Source organism: Pleurodeles waltl, chromosome 8 (assembly GCF_031143425.1).
Source record: "Pleurodeles waltl isolate 20211129_DDA chromosome 8, aPleWal1.hap1.20221129, whole genome shotgun sequence".
NCBI classification, from domain to species: Eukaryota; Metazoa; Chordata; class Amphibia; order Caudata; family Salamandridae; genus Pleurodeles; species Pleurodeles waltl.
This window is the reverse complement of record NC_090447.1, coordinates 1,276,576,777-1,276,595,509: the sequence shown is the minus strand read 5'-3', so window position 1 is coordinate 1,276,595,509 and position 18,733 is coordinate 1,276,576,777. Positions and strand designations below refer to the sequence as shown.

The window sequence follows — 18,733 nt, the reverse complement described above, 5'->3', positions numbered from 1 at the left end:
GACCACTGGGATCCTGCAGTTAATTTTATCAATTGCCCTCATCATACTGTGGGGCAAATTCGTCCCCTTCATCATAATCGTTATTATCATAATCTGATCCAAAGAGCTGATGCAAGGCATGAGCTCTACCATGTGGTAAGGGAAAGATATAGTCTGAAAGATCTGTTATAGCCTGCACCCCATGGGATTAGAGCAAGGCCTCAGTCGAGTGAGAACCAGCTCAGAGTTGAGACCACTGACCATATTCGATCCTCTTTTGGTGCCATCGCTGAGAAAGGAACCTGCACAGGGGTTGAAGCAAGAACCTAAATTGGCACTGAAGCCCAATAATAAATCATATAGGGGAGGCCTGTAGAAAAGCTTGAGAAACAACTGCAGGTGACAATGGAAGAACACAAAATGGTGTTCCTTAATGAGGAGAGCACAACATTATCTAAGCACAGAAAAAAGAAAAATGTTACACAGGTGGTTGATTTGGCCAGAGAACTTCTTGTTTGAGTGAGAAATAACAAAGGAAGCTTGAGGCATTATTTTGGGGTGAAAGCTAACACAGGCAAACAAATGGTAGTCAACAAAATAGTGGGATACGTTTTTGCTACAAACCTTCGAATATTTAATAATTCCAGACTGACCTGTGAGACAGAAGATTTGATCAGCTTTGTCTCAGGCTGCAGGGTTTCAGATCTAACTGCTATAGGAAGCATCACTATGGAAGAGGCCACAACTACATTGCCGCGGAAACAGTTTGGCAAGGCGCCAAGACCCAATGGTCTATCCATAAAATTTAAAAAGAAAATGGCAACCTACCAGATGTTGGATAGGGTTTTTAAAATCTAGAAAGAATAACATATCAGTAGATTTAAGAACAGCGTCAATAGTCCTGATATATTAAGCAGGCAAGGTGCAGGTTTTTTTTCTTATCGGCCTACCATATAGTTAAACAGCAAAACTAAAATACTAGCTATAATACAAATGCCCCTATGCCGATCCATCTGGACTAGTCCAGATGTATGCCATTTAACTAAGCTAACTAGCTGCATTATAACATTTACACTGGGCTGGTTGTAGAACCAACAGTATCAGTGTCACTGGACGCTCAACTTTGGAATGACCTTTCTTGCTCCTCATACTGGAAAGAATGGGCCCTGGTACCTGCTTTGTCATAGGAAACATGATTACATAATAATATTCCATTGGCCAAAACGAGGGTATTCTTAGTCAATCTAGACTTTACTGCACACAGAAGGACATTCCACTTCATTTTGTCTGCCTCATAATCAAAGTCTTAGCAGAATGGATTTGCAGGGCACCCTGATTAGGGGATGTAAAAGATGTGGTGGATGGGACAAATAAATCTATTTAAACAGATAATTTATGTGAATACATAGACGACCCGGGCAACTTGGGGGAGAGACTAAAATCGATATTCAATAGTTAAGGAAGGTGTTCAGGATTTCTATTAAATTGTTTAACTCACTGCTGTTACCTTGTATGATGTTGACTCCATTGTTAAAGGTCCCCATCTCTCTCAGAATTCACTTAAAATATTTGGAAATCTGGATATTGACAGACACTACTATGTTTATTACCGACAACCTGGGCCTGCTGCTCCATGATCTTAGTATAAAGGTTTGACACTTGAAGAGGCTACCTCTTTCCCTCCTGGACTGTGTATCCTTTTTCAAAATGGCTGCACCTTCAAAATGTTTATATGTACAGACAAACATGCCAGATGATATATCTGAAAGGTGGTTCATGAAATTGGACTTTTTAATAAACTCACTACTTTGGAAGAAGGCATTCCCATCACTGCACTAAGCATACCTCAGGAAAAAACAAAGAAGGAATGATGGGTTGCTCTTCTGAGCCACCATGAAATACAATGAAGCTGCACAATTAATAATAGTAACTGAAAGGACATTTGCCTTGCCGGACAAGTTTTCCTTAAGAACTGATAGGCACGGCCAAAGAAAAAAGGCTACACCCAAGTAATAATAAATGAAGGTAAATGCGAGTCAACTTGCTCCACTCACAGGCTCAGGCACTAAAGACCGAGACTCGTGGAGGCGGCATCTAAGACATCACTGTGGGTCAAGCACAGAATGCCAGGAGTGAATGGTCTGGCAAGATTAAAGGGGTGAGATGACAGGTACAACTACGTTGGGCGATGTGTGGCATTATATAAACTTCATAACTACAAAGTTAGTACATGCGAAAGAGTTTCGAGACATTTAAGTCGCTGCAAATTGAGCATGCACTGACTTCTTGAATCAATGGAGTGATGGGCAAGGTGGTAGAATTAATGTTCAAGGGTTGACTACTATAAGCTAAAATGGTTAGGCTGTATCCCAGGCATGCGTTACTCTAGTCGTCTTTAAGCAAAAGGAACAAGATATACGTGTCAACGAAGATGCCCTATATCTTCACTTATGTATGCCTAGAGGTGCCAGTGAAGTTGGGTTTCCGATTGGTTCAGCTGAAATTATTTCAAAGGGTATAATTTAAAAAGGATCAACTATGAATAATTGAGTGAATTGAAAGTGAAACTCGTTTGTGGGAGTCTGGGCACAGGAACACTTTGAGAGCTACCAGCGCTATGGAATTGCTGGATGCAGTTTACACAAGAACTGGAAATGGTCCTGGGATTAAAGTTGTTACTAACGGAATATGCTACCCTGCTGGGAAAAAGAGCTGAGCAAGGGGTGAACGGATAGCAGAAATAGGTTATTAATCAAGGTCCAATTGTGGCAAAGATCAAGTAGGACAAAGTAGTCCAACACCACCAATTAATGAGAATCGAGCAGCAGAAAGGATTGGCACATGGCAACTAAGACAGTGGTGATATGCATCCCCTCATTAACCTTTACAACAAGCGCCCAATAACTTGTGTTAAAACATATCTTAAACAAATAAAGAATATATGTGCAAATAAAGAAGATACTTCTAAGCAGTCAGCTGAACCTCAAGAACTGTGTAACCAAGCAAGATTAGAAAGAATAAGAAATATGTTGTAAACATTGAAAGAGGTGAACATACCGTTTCACAAGTAAGACATCTGGTCTCGTTCGTTAATGTTCCCTGGAAGATCTCGTGAACCCAAGTAGGGTCTGGTGTGCTGTTATTGTTTTCATTGTCAATATTGCCATTTGGAATACGGCCATTTTGCTTCTCTTGTTTTCTTTCTTCTTGCAGAATATCAGCAATGGTGTTTAATAGATAATTTAAAAACTCATGGGCGTCCTGCTGCATGTAGTTATCAAACAGCTCTAAAACAGTAATAGTCATAAGATATATTACAAATGCAGAAAGAGAACTTGTCAATTTGTTAAAACAAAGAAGCAGAAAAAAGGGTGCTAACTTGCTTTATTTTGGGACCACGGATCAGAAACTTTATGTCAATGAATAAAAGCTATCCAACTATACATAAATCAGTGTACATTCTTGCTACAAACCTACTACTCGGTATACTAAATACAAGATTTTAAAAAGAAAATGACAATGGAATTATTTAGAAAAGGTAATAAGAAAATTTAGCAAGAGAGTAGTTGCCTTGTAGGACATTTCCCCTATACAGTCATACCTTTAGAATTAATCCTTTCATCCAAAGTAACTTGAAACTCTTTATAAAGGGTAAAAATCTATGAGGAATAGGAAAGCCACTAGGCCTGGCTTTAGTGTGGCAATGCATGCAAATGCATGCACAAAAGCTGCCTTCATACATTTGCACATTAAATCCAGACCTACTTTCTTTGACAGACGCGCACATTCAGATTTTCGGCTGCAAACATTATTCTGTTTTTTTAAATATAGTTATTGTTAGAAGTAGAAAAAAACAGCGTGCCATAGGGTGAGAATAGGTGTTCAGAGAAAGAGTGATGATGTATTTTTTTAAAAGCTCAAAACATACTTTGTTTAGTTTGCAAAGAGGCTATCCAAGATAATTAATTTTGGGGGGAGAGTGGTAAAGTCTATTCAACAAGTGCTGGCTCCAAGCCCCATCTCCTACACATGGCCTCTCTACCACAATCTGTGGTTGGCCAAGTGATTATGGGCTCAAATCCCCACCTCTCACTCCAAAACCTTGCACCCCCTCTACCCACAAAGTACTACTATTTCAAAGTTGGTAGGTGTGCTGCTGTAAAAAAAAAAAAAAATGTTTTTAAATGACTGTAATTATTGTATTTTTAAGGTGTGTGGGGGGGGAAATGCAGGATATTGGGCTGCCGGTTGAGAGAGCTGACCCTACTCAAGTACCAACCACAAATCCTGTCAGGGTGAAGTTATAAGCAACCCCAAAATAACTTGCGATTGACCCTGTGGTAGCTTGGTACAACAGCAGTCAGAGGCGATGTGTGAAGGTTTTATGCAGTACTTCAAACCGTAATAAGGTGGAAACACAAGAAAAATCCCACAGCAACTTAGAAAAATAGAGTAAAATTTAAAACAACAAAAATGCGATTAGGTGGATCTGGAGATATGCAATTTTAAAATTTTAGGTAAAAATAGTGCCTAAATGCACAAAGCGCTAACTGTGGTTATATGGTCACGCCAGACCAGGACAAAGTCACAAGATCAGGCCAACCGCGATGGAGCACGGGTCGGATACAGGGACCAAGCTTGGCCCTGTTTGAACAAAGTACCTTAAATCCTGGTTGCGGAACGCTGTGAGGTCCCATGCTGAAGATGAATTGTGCGGTTCCAATGAGCTGCAGTGGCGATGCAAGGTCCAGTGTTGTGGATGCGTTGAGCAGCACCAGTTCTGACGATGCAATCATCAAGACTTGCAAAGAAAGGTCCTGAGTTGCAGAGGATGCCGTTGACGGAGGCTTGCAATGTGGAGTCCTGTATCAGGAATGTGTTGCGTAGCAGTAGTTACTATGAGCTGCAATGTGAGGTCCTGCATTGGGGATCCATTACGCAGCAGTGGTTCCAATGCGGAGCTATGGGGAGATGAATCGTGCTGCATTGGTTGTGCCCAAGAGACCACAGCTGGGCTGGCAGAGCCTCTTCAAGCCCACTTCCACTTGTCCAGGACTGGGGTGGCACCACTTGGGGAGCCATACTTCCAGCAAACAGAGTACAAGTGCTGAGTTCAAGGTGGTTGGAGCCTTTTCTGTCCCTGAGGCTTTGATCAGGAGGCCAGCTAACCAGGCCTTGGAGTCACTCTGGTGATCCCAGGTTGAAGACACAAGTTTTATCTTTTAAAATCAGACAGCAGGGAAGCATAGTAGTAGTGTAGCAGTCCTTCTTGCAGCACAGCAGCACAGAAGCCATTCTAAGACTTCCACAGTTCAAGGGATGTACTGAAGAGCTGGGTCTGATGGTCCAATATTTATACATAGTGCCAGCTTTGAAGTAGGAAAAGGTTCTGAAGGTTTCCACTCCCAGAGGTGATAGGAACTTCCTGCCTCCCTGCCCAAGCCCCAGCTTGTCTGGGGGCACAGAAGACTAGTGTGAAACACTTTGTGAGGGTGCTGAGGAAGAGCCCTTCTGATGTTTACGTGTGGTAGGTGACAGCTCCCCCCACCCCCATCTTTTAAGAGATGTCCCTTCCTGCCAACACCTATTCCCCCAAGTATCTCACTGTCTGGGAGCAATGTATAAAGGCCAAGTGCCAGCTACACCTAGTCATGTGACCTAGGATAGAGGATGCAGACACCAACTGGTTAAGACAAGAAAATGACAACTTTCTAGAAGGGGCATTATCAGAACCGCGACTTAAACTCCAACATTATCATTAAGAGGGTTTTAAATTACAATTCTTTAGAGGGCAAACTCAACATCACGACCTACTCCAAATTAAAAGTAAGCACTTATTACATGTAATAAGGTCACCCAATGCTATCCTATGGGAGAGGTAGGCCTTGCAGTAGTGAAACATTCATTTAAGATTTTTTTACTGCCAGGACATGTAAAACTTAAAAGGTACATGTCCAACTTTTTAAATACAATGCACCCTCCTCCTCTGGGTTGTGTAGGGCCTTCCCAATGGGTGACTTACATATATTAAAAAGTAAGATTTAGGCCAGGCAAAAGGTTTCTTTTTCAAGGTTGAAATTACAGCTTAAAACTGAACACACAGGCTGTAATGGTATGCCTGAGACATGTCTGACAAGCTACTGAAGTGGGTGGCATAATTAGTGGCCCACTATTAACATTTAATTTACAGGCCCTGGGTACAAATAGTGCCACTTTATTAGGGACCTTTAGGTAAATGAAATGTAAAAACTGCATGTAAGCCAATGTTATCACATTTTTACAGGGTGGGCACACACAATTTAGCACTTGTTGGCAGTGGTAAAGTGCAGATTCCTAAGGCCAACGAAAAGGAGATCAGCAAAAAATTAGGAGTAAGGCTGAAGCTTTGGGGGAAGACCTCCGTATGGCTGACAAGTCTAACAGTGTGAAATAGTCCCTCATACACTGTAATGTCTGAAAATCTCTAGGAAGCAAAAGTGTACACCGCAAAGCCACAAGCATGTGGCAAAAGATATACACTACTCTGGCTGAGCCAAGTTGTGGTTGCCAAAGTCTTAAATCAGTGCCTTAATGGGGCTGGCCCAAACTAGTCAATGTCGGAAGGGGGTAGATTCCAAGTACACTCAATGTACACTAGGAACACACGGTATATATAATCACATATACTTCCAAGTAATTGTAAACATCAAAAATCTGGAAATTGGAAATTGAAACAGAGGCAGAGAAAATCCTTCTATTCGACTGCTGAACACATTATTCAAAAACTTCTCATATCTTATGAATCAGCTACCACTAAAGTTAAAATATTTTACTTTTGCAAGTGAATGTTAAGCTTCTAGGTCTTTTTCTATGGTCAAGTGTCAGTTTAATTCCATTTGAAATCACCAAAAAGAAGCTTCCTCTTCTCCTCATATATAAGATCTTTTAATTTATTTCTCTTCCAAGTTACTAAGAACTGATCGGACATTTTCTTACAAACAGTCCTAAATCCCAACCTAACCTAAGCATATCTTGCAATGCAGTGGTCTAAATCTCCTCTCAGCAGAGCAATTGGACTCAGACTTTTCATACGTTTACTCTATTTCTTTAAAAAAAAAATGCTGCGAGACCAGAGCAATGCAGTATTTTAAGGAAGGAGAATTTCAGTTTCATTGCTGTTAGCTTAAGATGCTTTAGGCACACCACCATTCAATGGATCCTATCAGCACTGAAAAGAGTTGATGGTGATGGTCATGTTGGCTTCTACCTTCACTAATAGTTGCAACAGTTTTGAACATGAATGCTAAATAACTCACATTCAGATTAAACATTAGAAAAGGAAGCTTTGTGACTTAGCACATCTTAAGAGACAAAATAGAAACTATGCATGGATGAACAAACTAGTTGTGGAGAAAGAGAAAACTTAGCACAATCCCTGGTGAAGTCCTTGGTCCATACCAGTCCTGTCCTTGGATGGAAGAAACAATTTCAGAGAATGATAAGGGTGACTGTATGGATGCCACCTTCATCGCAGTGAGTCCTCAACCCAATAATTCCTGCAGCCACAACCATCTATGTACGTATGCTAAGGTGACTGTGGTGGGACTACCTGGATATGAAATGGAGTTGAAATACAGGTCAATAATAGGTGCATAATAGCTCTAAGAGCAGATTACTGACTATATCGAATATACATATCCATTTTGTTTTTATGTATACCAACATCATCTAGATTCTCTTTCATTTGAAAGGATACGTTACTTTTCTATTGTGTCTCCCAGAACTCAAATGCTGGCTACTGGACAGTTTCCAGAACCTGAATACCCCTTACTGGAGTGCTTGAACATCAATAATTGCAACCACATGGAGTTGTTTCAGTGAATATCAAACAGTTCCAGGAGAAGATTCCTTGGGCAGACACACTAGACTCTGTAATAAGAAGTGCTGGCTGTGGTCTCCTGCCTCACTCAAAAACTAGCAGAGTGAACTAGGAGGCAAGAGTTACGTGCCAGAAAATATTTTCTTTGGCTTGCCTGAGTTGCCCATTGCCCACACATCCAAAAAAGAGTGTCACTTAAGGATGCTAGCTGTTAGAAGCTGTTTGACCCAGGGCAAGGGGTGAGACTGGTTTTGAGAGTAATCTAGGGCAGGTAAACCTGTTGCACATGTAAATAGTTAGCTAACAGAGCTATTATGGCTTATCAAAAGGAATGTACCTCCTCTGTATACCTGCTAAATGTTTCTTCTGGTATCAGAAATGCACAACATTTTGTTGATTAATTATGTGATAAAAGCTTGGATGGCTTTGCTATGAATGAGACATGATTCTAAAACTGGAAGGTACTTTTAAAATATATGTTGCCAATATAATTTAAAGCCATTTCTGTAACTGGCCAAGGTAAAAAGGGAGCTGGTGCTGCTACAAGTTGCTTGAGCTGTTTTGTCTGTACTCAAAGTCTTACAAACCCATTTTCATCATTATTAGACGTGGCCCTTTTTGCAGGGTCATCCCCAAACTTTTTGCCTCCTTCCTCCTATTTTTTCGGACTTTTTTTGGGCTTTAGGACTCTGGGCACTTTACCACTGCTAACCAGTGCTAAAGTGCACATGCTCTCTATCTAAATTATATTGGTGATTGGTTTATCAATGATTGGCATACTTGATTTACCAGTAACCCCCTAATAAAGTGCACCAGAGGTGCCCAGGGTATGTAAATCAAATGCTACTAGTGAGCCTGCTGCACTGATTGTGCCACACACATGAGTAGCCCTTTAAACATGTCTCAGACCTGCCACTGGGGGTGAGGGGGGTAAGAGAAAGAGAGAGAGAGAAAGAGAGAGTGTTTGTGTCTGTGTATAGCTTGGAACTGCACCTGTCGACCTAGCAAGTGCACTTGCCAGGCCCAAACCTTCCCTTTGAGTACAAGTAAGGAACCACTAAGGTAGGCCCAAGATAGCCCCACAGGCAGGATGCAGTGTGTTTAAATGGTGGGACGTGTACTGGTGTGTTTTAAATGTCCTGATAGTAAAATACTGCTAAATTCGTTTTTCACTATTGCAAGGCCTATCTCTCGCATTAGTTAACATGGGTATTGCCTTGAAATATCGTTTGAGTGCAGTTTCCCGCTGGAAGCAGATAGAGATCTGGAGTTTGGGGTCTCTGAACTCACAATTTAAAAATACATGTTTTGGGGAAGTTGGTTTTTAGATTGTAAGTTTGAAAATGCCACTTTTTAGAAATTGGGCATTTTCTTGCTTAACCATTCTGTACCTCTCTGCCTAACTGCTGAATACACGTCTCGGTCAGACTGACAGTTGGGCTGTTTGTGAATTCAAGCTAGACAGTCACACAAGGGGAGCTAAGGTTATCCTGTATATCCTGATGGGTCTTCCTGGGCTAGAGTGGAGGGAGGAGCGGACACTTGCACCTGAATAGGGTTGTGCCTGTCCTTACACAATACAGTCTCCAACACCTGGAGTGTGTCTGGGGCCAGGACATGCAGAGGCAGGGTCTTGTACACTACAAAGACTTTCCTTTGATGTTTGCCTACTTCAAAGGCAGAAATGAGTATAAGTATTGGACTGCTGACCCCACAACTTCAGAACCCTTCTGTACTGAGGACATTCTGCAAGGGAGAAGAGCTAAATGCTTGAGGAGAACCTGTCACTCTGCCTGTTGCTTTGCTGTGATGGCCTGCTGCTTCTGCCCCGGGAGTGAAAGGACTGGATTTTGCTTTCTACATCCTGCTTTCCAAGGTTCTCCAATGGCTTTAACTGAGCATGCCTCCTGTAAGAAGTCTCAGGGACATCACAGACTTCACCTGCTAGCACCTGGGCTTTCTTGCTGAGTGTCCTGATTTGCCAAGTGGTGCCAAATCAAGTTCCTGGGCCCTTGGGAGTGAGAGCTGACCTAAAAGCAAGAAGAACAGGGACACCAACACCAGAACCAGCACTGCTGCCTGACTCTGTGTCGCAGCCTGCACCCGAAGCTGTGGTCCCCTCTGAAGTGAGACGACTGTGTCTGGCACCACAGGCCCGATGCTGCAGCACCGCTGAAGTCCCGCAACATCGTGAGTACTGAGTGCCATGTCTTGACGTCCATGGCACGCAACTGCGCCTGTGGCTCCGTGGTGTGACCGCGACCGCGACCCCGAGAGGTCACCCTATCGCATCTTGACCTGCCAAATTCTACGACCCCGCTGGATCACAAGGAACCCACGCCTTGCCACCGAAGGAACCAATGCTTATCTCCCCTGCCTTGCAGTAAGGAACTGATGCCTCACCTCCCCGGTAGCAGTAAGGAACCAACACTGCACCGGCTCCAGTGACGCCTCACCTCCCCGACTCTGTGCAACATCTATGTTTCATCGTTTTGAGAGGTACTATACCTGGAAATCAGTGTGACTCCGTGAACGGCACCGCACTCCCTCACGAGTGGCGTTGGATTGTTGGGAACGACTGAGATAGTCCTAGTTGGAGCTATTGTGTTTCTTAGGGTTTTTATTGGGATTTTATCTTTAAAAATGTTGATCTTTTCTTGTTTATGTCGGAGTTTTTGTTGTTTTGGTTTTGTTTTACTTAGCTAAATATGGGTTATTTTTCTAAACGGGTGTGGTGTCCATTTGTAGTGTTTTCACTGTGTTACTGTATGTCTATACAAATATTTAACACATTGACGCTGAGATAAGCCTGACTGCTCGAGCCAAGCTACCAAGCAGGTGCACGTAGGGGTTGTCTTAGGTGTGTGACTCCCTTACCCTTTTCTTCAACTTTAGACCAAATTGTGCGCTTCGAGAGCAAGAAAGTAAACTCAAACTCAAAATCCATCTACTCCGTTACTCTTATAACCTCAGGGTAGAAAAATAAAGTGTGCTGAAACTCTGGAAAGAGCTTGGCACAAATGTTAATACCCCCAGGATAAAGTCTGGTACAGTTAACAGGTGAAAAAATATAATCGCCTAATAAAGAAAACTGCAAACCTAGCATCCCTAAAAACTTTTAAATGCTGAAAAATCCTACGGGAGCTTTTAAAAAAAATACAACATTTAAATAACCCTGCGGTAGCTAAGTGTAGCAGGACACTTTCTCAGGACTCAGTTAACTCTCTTGCTTGTTACTGCTACACCAAATTGAAAAAACATCAGGGAAAATCTTGCGACTATTCCTAATTCACAAGTGGAGAGCTTCAAGTTGACTGACTGTATGTCTTCTAATTTAGTGCATGAAAATTCCTTTGCCCGCCTTATAGAAGAACAATGATTTCATTCAATTACTGCCAAGAAACCATCAGGTACCCCCACTAGGCATCAGCTCTGCAGCAAAAATTAAACTGCTATGTCACATATTTATTCCCAGGATTACGCAAATCATTAACACATCTTTAAGAAGGAATGGTTCTGGCAGCATTTAGAAAAGCAACTGTTCACCCGAGCTTTAAAAAAAAAAAAAAAACATCTATTAGCCCAGAGGATCCACCTAATCTGCCTTATTTTCCTATTACCTTTCTCTGCAAAACGTTTAGAGAAGACCATAAGCTCTCAGTTGCAATATTCTGTGGAATCAAAAAACCTACTTCACACATCCTAAGCTGACTTTACCCCAGGACAGCAATGGAACAAGGATGACAATTGCCTCAGTTCTTGTTAATATCACAAGAATAGTACACAGCAGACACACAGATTGTGAGAAAACTGGGCTGACTGCACAAGCCCCCTAACTTTTTGCCCCCATTTTTCACTTGTGTTTTCCTGACTCTGATGGTGCCCTGGGCACTGCTAACCAGTCCCAGGGCCTGTGCTCTGTGTAAAAGGAGTATGTACATTAGGCACAATTGGCTATGTCAACCTACCTATAAGTCCCTAGTCTATGGTAGGGCATGTAGGTTTAGGGACACTAGCACTGCTGAGGTGCCCAGTGTCATTTTAAAGGCAGGCCTGCCTTGCAGGCTGCTTTTAAAGTAAGTTAAATGCAAATTTGACTTTGGAATTAAACGTACTTCCAAAGTCTTAAACTACCTTATTGTTACATATAAATGTCACCCCTAAGGTGTGCCCTAGGTGCCCCCAAATTTGGGTTTAGTGTAACTATAAGCAGGGGCCTTATATAATATGTTTTATAAGCCCTGGTGAGGAAAAATAGCCAAATTAGTTTTTCCTTCATAGTGAATAGGCTCCATAGGCTAAAATGGAGAGACGTTATTTTAATTAATAAAGTCTAGAAAGGAGCTAGATAAGGCAAGTTTGGTCTCAACCTGATTGTTATAATAAATTTAACAACTTGCCATTGTTGGATTTAATATAACTAGATCAGGGAAAGAGTTTTAGAACTCTTCCTAAAAGTTACCAGCTTTAGCTCTGTAGTGACCTTCTCTGATTGGCCAGCCTCTGCCAGCCTCGCCAGGCTGCCTTGATGAGGTGTGAAGTGGCCTGGGCTGAACACAAAGTAAGTGCCTGGGGGAGGAGATCTGCCAAAGCAGATAGTGAACCAGGATGGTGGGTGGGGGGTGGGGGGAGCAGCCAAACTTCTCTCAAAGGATGGAAGGACATCTGGAGCAGCCCAGTACCTCCCCCATTCACTGAAAACCCAGACAACCAGGTGCCCTCTTGATTAGATTAGGAGAGGGCAGGAGGGGGGGGGGGGGGATGTTAAGGAATTTTAGCCACACTGGTGGGTAGGCTCAGCCAGACCTAACCACCAAAATTCAGTTCCTGCCATTTGGGATTTTTTAGGAATGTTGCTCCCTGGGATTGATTTTTGCCACACTTCCCAGGAAGTGGTCATCCAAGGTGGTCATCTCTCCCCCCCCATCCCTTTTCACCCCAGGAGCAAGGATAAATTTGGCAGAGCAGCACCCACATCACAGATCCCTACAAGGAACAAAGTAAAGAAGGACTGCCATGCTGGACCCCTGACCTGCACCAGGGCACTGCACTCTGAAGGACTGCAACAGCTGCACACTTGGGCTTCACCACTAAAAGGACTTTGCTGGCCTTCAACTGCTTCATGAAGGGACTCCCTTTAAGCTACAGGTACAAAGGAGCCGCCCAGAGTCCCCTGCCTCAAGTCCTGCAAGAAGAGCCCGTCTGACCAGCGTCCAGTGACCATTTGAGGATTCTGACCAGATGCATTCTGGGAATTGTAGTCCCAACTCCCAAGGAGCAACAAAGAGCTTCTGGAACCTTGGATCAAGTTGTGAACACTTCAAAGACCCAAAAAGGACAATTGGAAGAAGATCCAGAAGTTTGGAGACATTTGGAACAACTGTTGTAAACAGCTCCATAAATTGAAGAGGTGCATTGTGGGATTTGTAGTCCCAGACCCCAAGAGGCAAACCAGAGCCTCTGAACCCTTGACTGGTGCTTTGGACCGCTTTCCAGTATCAAGAAACATTTCTTAAAGTAAGTGTAACAGTGTTACATCGTCGGTGGCCTGGACTTTGTCCCTGTCCAGTGTGACCACTTTTTTATTTATTTTATTTTTTACCCTTTGAGCGGTATTTTCTTCTACGCTCTAGGATTACTTTTAATCTTTAAAAATTCATCTCTCTGGTTCCCCTTATCCAATTTTAATCGTTGTGGTGTAATTTTAACGATAAAAATGTGCGCTATCTTTATAAATTGGTGTTGGCTTTTTATTCTGTTTTACTTATTTACGGTTTTGTGATTTTTAAATGCTTTACACACTCTTCTTCAAAGTTAAGCCTCAATGCTCGTTGCCAAGCTACCGGGGGTTGAGCTGGGTTTCATTTATTGAGACCTAACTGGACCTAAGTGGGAGTTAGGGGCGTATTGCTAGGTGTAGGTACTTACCTGCCCTTACCAATAATACACTTTCCAGCATTTTTGGTGCGCAGTGGTGGGATCCAGCACTAGTGTTTAATATCACACAACAGATTTGAGTGAAATACATTAAAAATCCTCTAAATTGACCTAGAGCAAAAATATATATATTTTTTTAATTTGGAAAAAAAATGAATTACTTCATTTTTGATTTTTCTAAATTATTCTGCTCAATTTGTGCCAAATGTTTTTTAAGTGACAGAAAACCTAAGGGAGACCATGGAGCTTGATCTGACTGGCCTACCCACACTCAGTGCAGCTGAGCCTAGGGTGCAGAAAGAGATGACTACCTGCTAACAACATTAAGAAGGCTATGATGATCAAGTCCCTTGAAGCCTGGGTAGTGCAGATGGAGCAGGAAGCTTCAGAGGTCGGAAGGGAGAGGGAATATGTCCTCTCCAACTTCCAGTAGCAGGACGATGGTCGCCTCTCGGTGACATCAGTAGTTAGGGCCCCATCCAGAGCTAGTGGGAGGGGAGGGTATGTGGCATCAGCCAAAGACGAAGCAGGCCTGGACCTCAGAGAAAGGGAACTTAGGGCCCAGGTAGCCCTCATAGCTTTGGAGGCAGAGATGTTGGCCCTAGAGAAGAAGTGGGCAAAGATTGAACAGACAGATGGTGGCAGTGACAGAGAAGTTGAGGTGTCCATGGGCAGTGGACTCAGCCACAGGTTACCCAAGTCGGTTGTTCCTGCTTATCTAGAGGGGGGTGACAGACAAGTGGTTGGAGGCCTTTGAGAGGGCTCTTCAAATGAGAAGGTTTAAGCCCATAAATTGAGGTTCACTCCTATGGAAGTTGGTCTCAATATCTAGGATATGTAGGCTCCTGACCCTAGGTGGAGTGGGCGAGGGAGAGCAGATTCCTATCCCAATATGAAGAGGTGTTTAACCAAGAAGTTTGGTCTGACCCCAGAGCAGTGCAGAATGAAGTACAGGGACACCCAGAAGGTCAATACCCAGTCTTGGGTTGACTTTGTAGACATCTCACTTAAGGCACTGGATACATGGTAACATGGTAACAGAGTAAATACTTACGAGGGTTATACAATTTGATCATGAGGGAGCATAACTTGATCAATTGTACCCAAGAGAAGTAACGCCAGCATCCAGTGGACTCTAAGCTTACAATCCCCAGAGAGCTGGGGGAGGCAGCTGATGAGTGGCTGAGAACCAGGGTGGCTGTGAAGTCCCAGGGGAGAGACTCCAAGAAAGGGGGGGGGGGGGTCAGGTCCCCAGAAGCCTGAAGAGGGAGGTGTTGAGCCCACTACAGAGACTCCCTCTGTACCCCAGAACCCTAAGAAGGAGGGGAGTAAATCCCACTCCCAATATGACAAGCAGAGGAGGGCAGACCCAGGGTTAAAGAAGCTCTTGGACAATGAGGCCTGCTTGTCTGTCAGTAGACAGGTCACTTCAGAGGAGATGCAGCCTACCCAAAGAAGGTAGTTAGCTCTGGGCTGTCCAGTGTAGCCATAGAGGAAGACTCCTCAGATGGTGAAGTCCTCATAGCATTGGGCTGGGAGATAGGAACAGATGGTAAGCTGGTGATCCCTGAGGTCGGAGTAGGCACTTTCTCCCCATTCAGGTGAATGCGATCCCTACCACTGGCCTGAGGGACACCTGTGCCAGTCACACTCTAGTGAGTGACCGGTTGGTCACCCCAGACATGTATGTCCCAGAGGAGACCAGGAGAGTTAGGATAGCCACAGGCGAGGTCACCACCAAACCTGTAACCAAAGTTCCCCTAGAGAGGGAGGGTTTTCTCAACTGGTTTAGGGGGGTGTTCAGTGCTGACCTCCCCCTAGATTGTATCCTGGGCAATCGACCTCCCAGAGTCTGGTCCCAGAAGGGGTGGTCGCCCAGGGCGCCCCTCCCAGCCCAAAGTCCTGGTAAGCCAGTCCCTGTAGTTAGGAGACAGGAGTCCCCCAAGAAAAGGGAAGGAGAAAAGGAAGGGTAGGCCTCTGTTTAACCCTTATCGCTAGAATTACTTTTAATCTTTCAAAATTCATATCTCCGGTTCCCCTTATCCGATTTTAATCATTTTGGTGTCATTTTAAAGATAAAAATATACTCTAGTTTCATAAATTGGTATCGGATTTTAATTGTGTTTTACTTATTTACTGTTTTGTGTTTTTTGAATGCTTTGCACTCTTGACTGCTAAGTTAAGTCTTGTCGCTCGTTGCAAAGCTACCAAAGGTTGAGCTTGGTTTGATTTATTGGGATCTAACTGGTCCAAAGTGGGGGTTAGTGGCCTATTTCTAGGTGTAGGTACTCACCTGCCCTTACCAATAATCCACTTTCCAACAAAGGTGTTGTGTCACTCCTGGGCCTTTTCACAGCCTTCCATACTATTGACCATGGTATTCTAATCCAATGACTAGAAAAGGCGTTAATATGCCTAAGGCACTGCCTTTGACTGGTTAAAACACTTTCTCAGTAGACTCAACCAGTTCAACTTGGCCTTTTCACCTCAGATGCTGTTTATATGCTCTGGGAAGTTCCCCAAGGCTCTGCCTTACCTCTTCCTAGCTAGTACAAAAACAGTGGCCCATAATATATCAATAAAAACAACTGATAACACAACCTAAAAGAAGTTCATCGTAAAAAGCTAAACAAAACATGTATTACAATGATACAGTGGGTGCCAGTGAATAAACGTGCTCTCCTAAATGAGATACACACGTGTGATAAAGGTTATCATAGTGCGAATCAATTATACAAGAACATTACAGCTCTTTAGTATATGATACAAAATATTTTTCACAGGGGAACACCATAATTGATGGCGTTTTGATCTGATTAGAGATATGAGATCATCCTCAGGACTCTGAATGGTAGATTCCAAGGGTAGAACAGGTGTTGGGGTTTCTGTAGTGCCCGGTCTCAATTAAATTACGTGACAAGTATAAGTCAAACCTTTAGAAGAGAGTCCGAAAAAACAGTCCTGCGATAATGGCACTATGTGAACAATGCATACCGTGACAGTAAAGTTTTGTTCAGTTTAGGAGATTTGTAAAGTGCAATACTACCCGACGGCCTCCCAGCGCTAGAGCAGAAAGCAAAGAGGCAGCTTATGCTGTTTAACTAGGAAGGTTTTCAGTGTTTTTGCGAAAGGAGGATTCTTGCCAGTCTTGGCGGAGCTCCAGGGGAAGGGCATTCCAAGGTTAGGTGCTGTAGGTGCTAGAGATCGACTTCCCCACCTTGGTTTCTTTATCTGTGGGACATTAATTAGGGAGGCGGTCAAGGATCTAAGAGCCCTTTGAGGGATGTAGGGTGTCATCTGGTTAAGGAAGGCCAGACCCCTATTTTACAGAGCTCTGTGCACAGAGCCTTGAAGATGATCCGTTGTTCCATAGGCAGCCAGTAGAGGGAGGCTAAGGCAGGCCTCACGGAGACGTGTTGGAGTATTCAAGAGTAAGCGTGCAGTGGCATTCTGCACTACTTGAACTCTTCTTAGTACATAACCGGGTGAGTTCAGATACAGGACATTTCCATAGTCCAGGCGTGAGATTATGAGTTCCGGAGTAATTAGTCTTTTGGCTGGAAATGGAAGAATCTTAAAGTCTTAGAAGGCCAAGGGATGTGGCTGCTTTTTTTTTTGTATTTGTGATCCATGGTAAAGTGAGAGTCTAGACAGAAACCCTAGGACTTTATATTGTCTGTTGGCGGAGGTAGGCTTTCCAACTCACCCGGGAGAAGAGAAGGAGATTTGGGTGGGGCATAATGACCTACAACCATAACTTCGGTCTTCTCTTCGTTCAGCTTAAGTTTACAGTTGGCCAACCAACTCGCTACTGCTTGAAGGCAGGGTGTCAGGTGGGACGGATCTGACTTGGAGCTGGCGAAGAGTGAAAAAAACAGCTGCATGTCATCCGCATAGGGCACCAGAGTCAAACTGGGAGGCTCTACAATCTCAGCCAGAGGGGACATAAAGATAAATAAGACTCTGTAAATTTGAATGGAAATGTCTAATAGCTTTCATGTATTCCTTCTTTGCAGACATATCATAGGATTTTTCTCCATTTACTTTCCAGACGTTTGCACTCAATTTTTAGCGGTAGCAGCTGAGGAGTGAACCATGGGGATTTTCTGTGGCCTGTACCTCGAGTGACAGGTTTTATTGGTAGTATGGAGTCTAAGGAGGTGGAGATCCATTAGATGAATTTGTCCGCACAGCTTGAGGTTGAATTAAGGAGAATGACACTGGTGTTCTTTTTGTTTATTGTTTTCACAACTTTACATAGTTTACAAGGAATATTTTATACCATTCTTAATTCTAATCGTAGCTCCTCTTAACTTCGTTGACATATATAAGTTGTGTAGTCTGTTGTAAATACATGTGTTAGATTACTAAACAACTTGAGCAAATATTTACATTCCTAGTTTTCGATTGGCATCATCAATATTATTTGACAAAATAGAGATAATTGCAGTAAAGTAATACAAATAGCATCTCAAACCGCGTCTTATTATGAAGACTTATAAAAGAAGAACCCATTCGCTCAATGATATTCTCGTCATGCAGCCCGTTATATTAATAGTCGGGCTTAACAGCAGTCAAATAATCTCTTCACTACCCCATCCCGTATCTCCAGGGGTGGATCATGTGGATGATTGTCTTCCTTAATAGGAGCTAGTCCTCCTCCTGATGAATAAAATATATGTGGGAGGGTAAAAATAAACGTATGTTGTGGGAGAGCGACAGATGAGAAGGGGAAAGAGGTAATTTTGAGTAACTTCCACATGTGGGCTAGAAGTTAAGGGCGAGATAGGTTAATTCAGCATAGTATGAGAGGAGATAAGATTACGCCCCAGTTCTGATAAATGGGGGCTGGCCTTAAGGATGACCTTGATATAGTGATATGGGTGTGAAACTCAGAGGTGTAACAAACTCTCAAAAGTGTCACTGCTAACGGCAAAAGATGTAACTCGAAGTGTTGCA

General features: G+C 43.1%; 1 protein-coding gene across 2 annotated transcripts in view; it reads right to left on the bottom strand.

Annotated features, from left to right (window-relative positions):
- USP12 (ubiquitin specific peptidase 12) overlaps positions 1-18,733 on the bottom strand; it is a 438,367-nt gene that overhangs the window by 216,639 nt on the left and 202,995 nt on the right. For both annotated transcript variants that reach the window (XM_069202221.1, XM_069202220.1), the window contains exon 4: positions 3,037-3,266. In XM_069202221.1, coding sequence (XP_069058322.1) covers positions 3,037-3,266 — 230 coding nt within the window. The remainder of the gene's footprint in view (positions 1-3,036; positions 3,267-18,733) is intronic.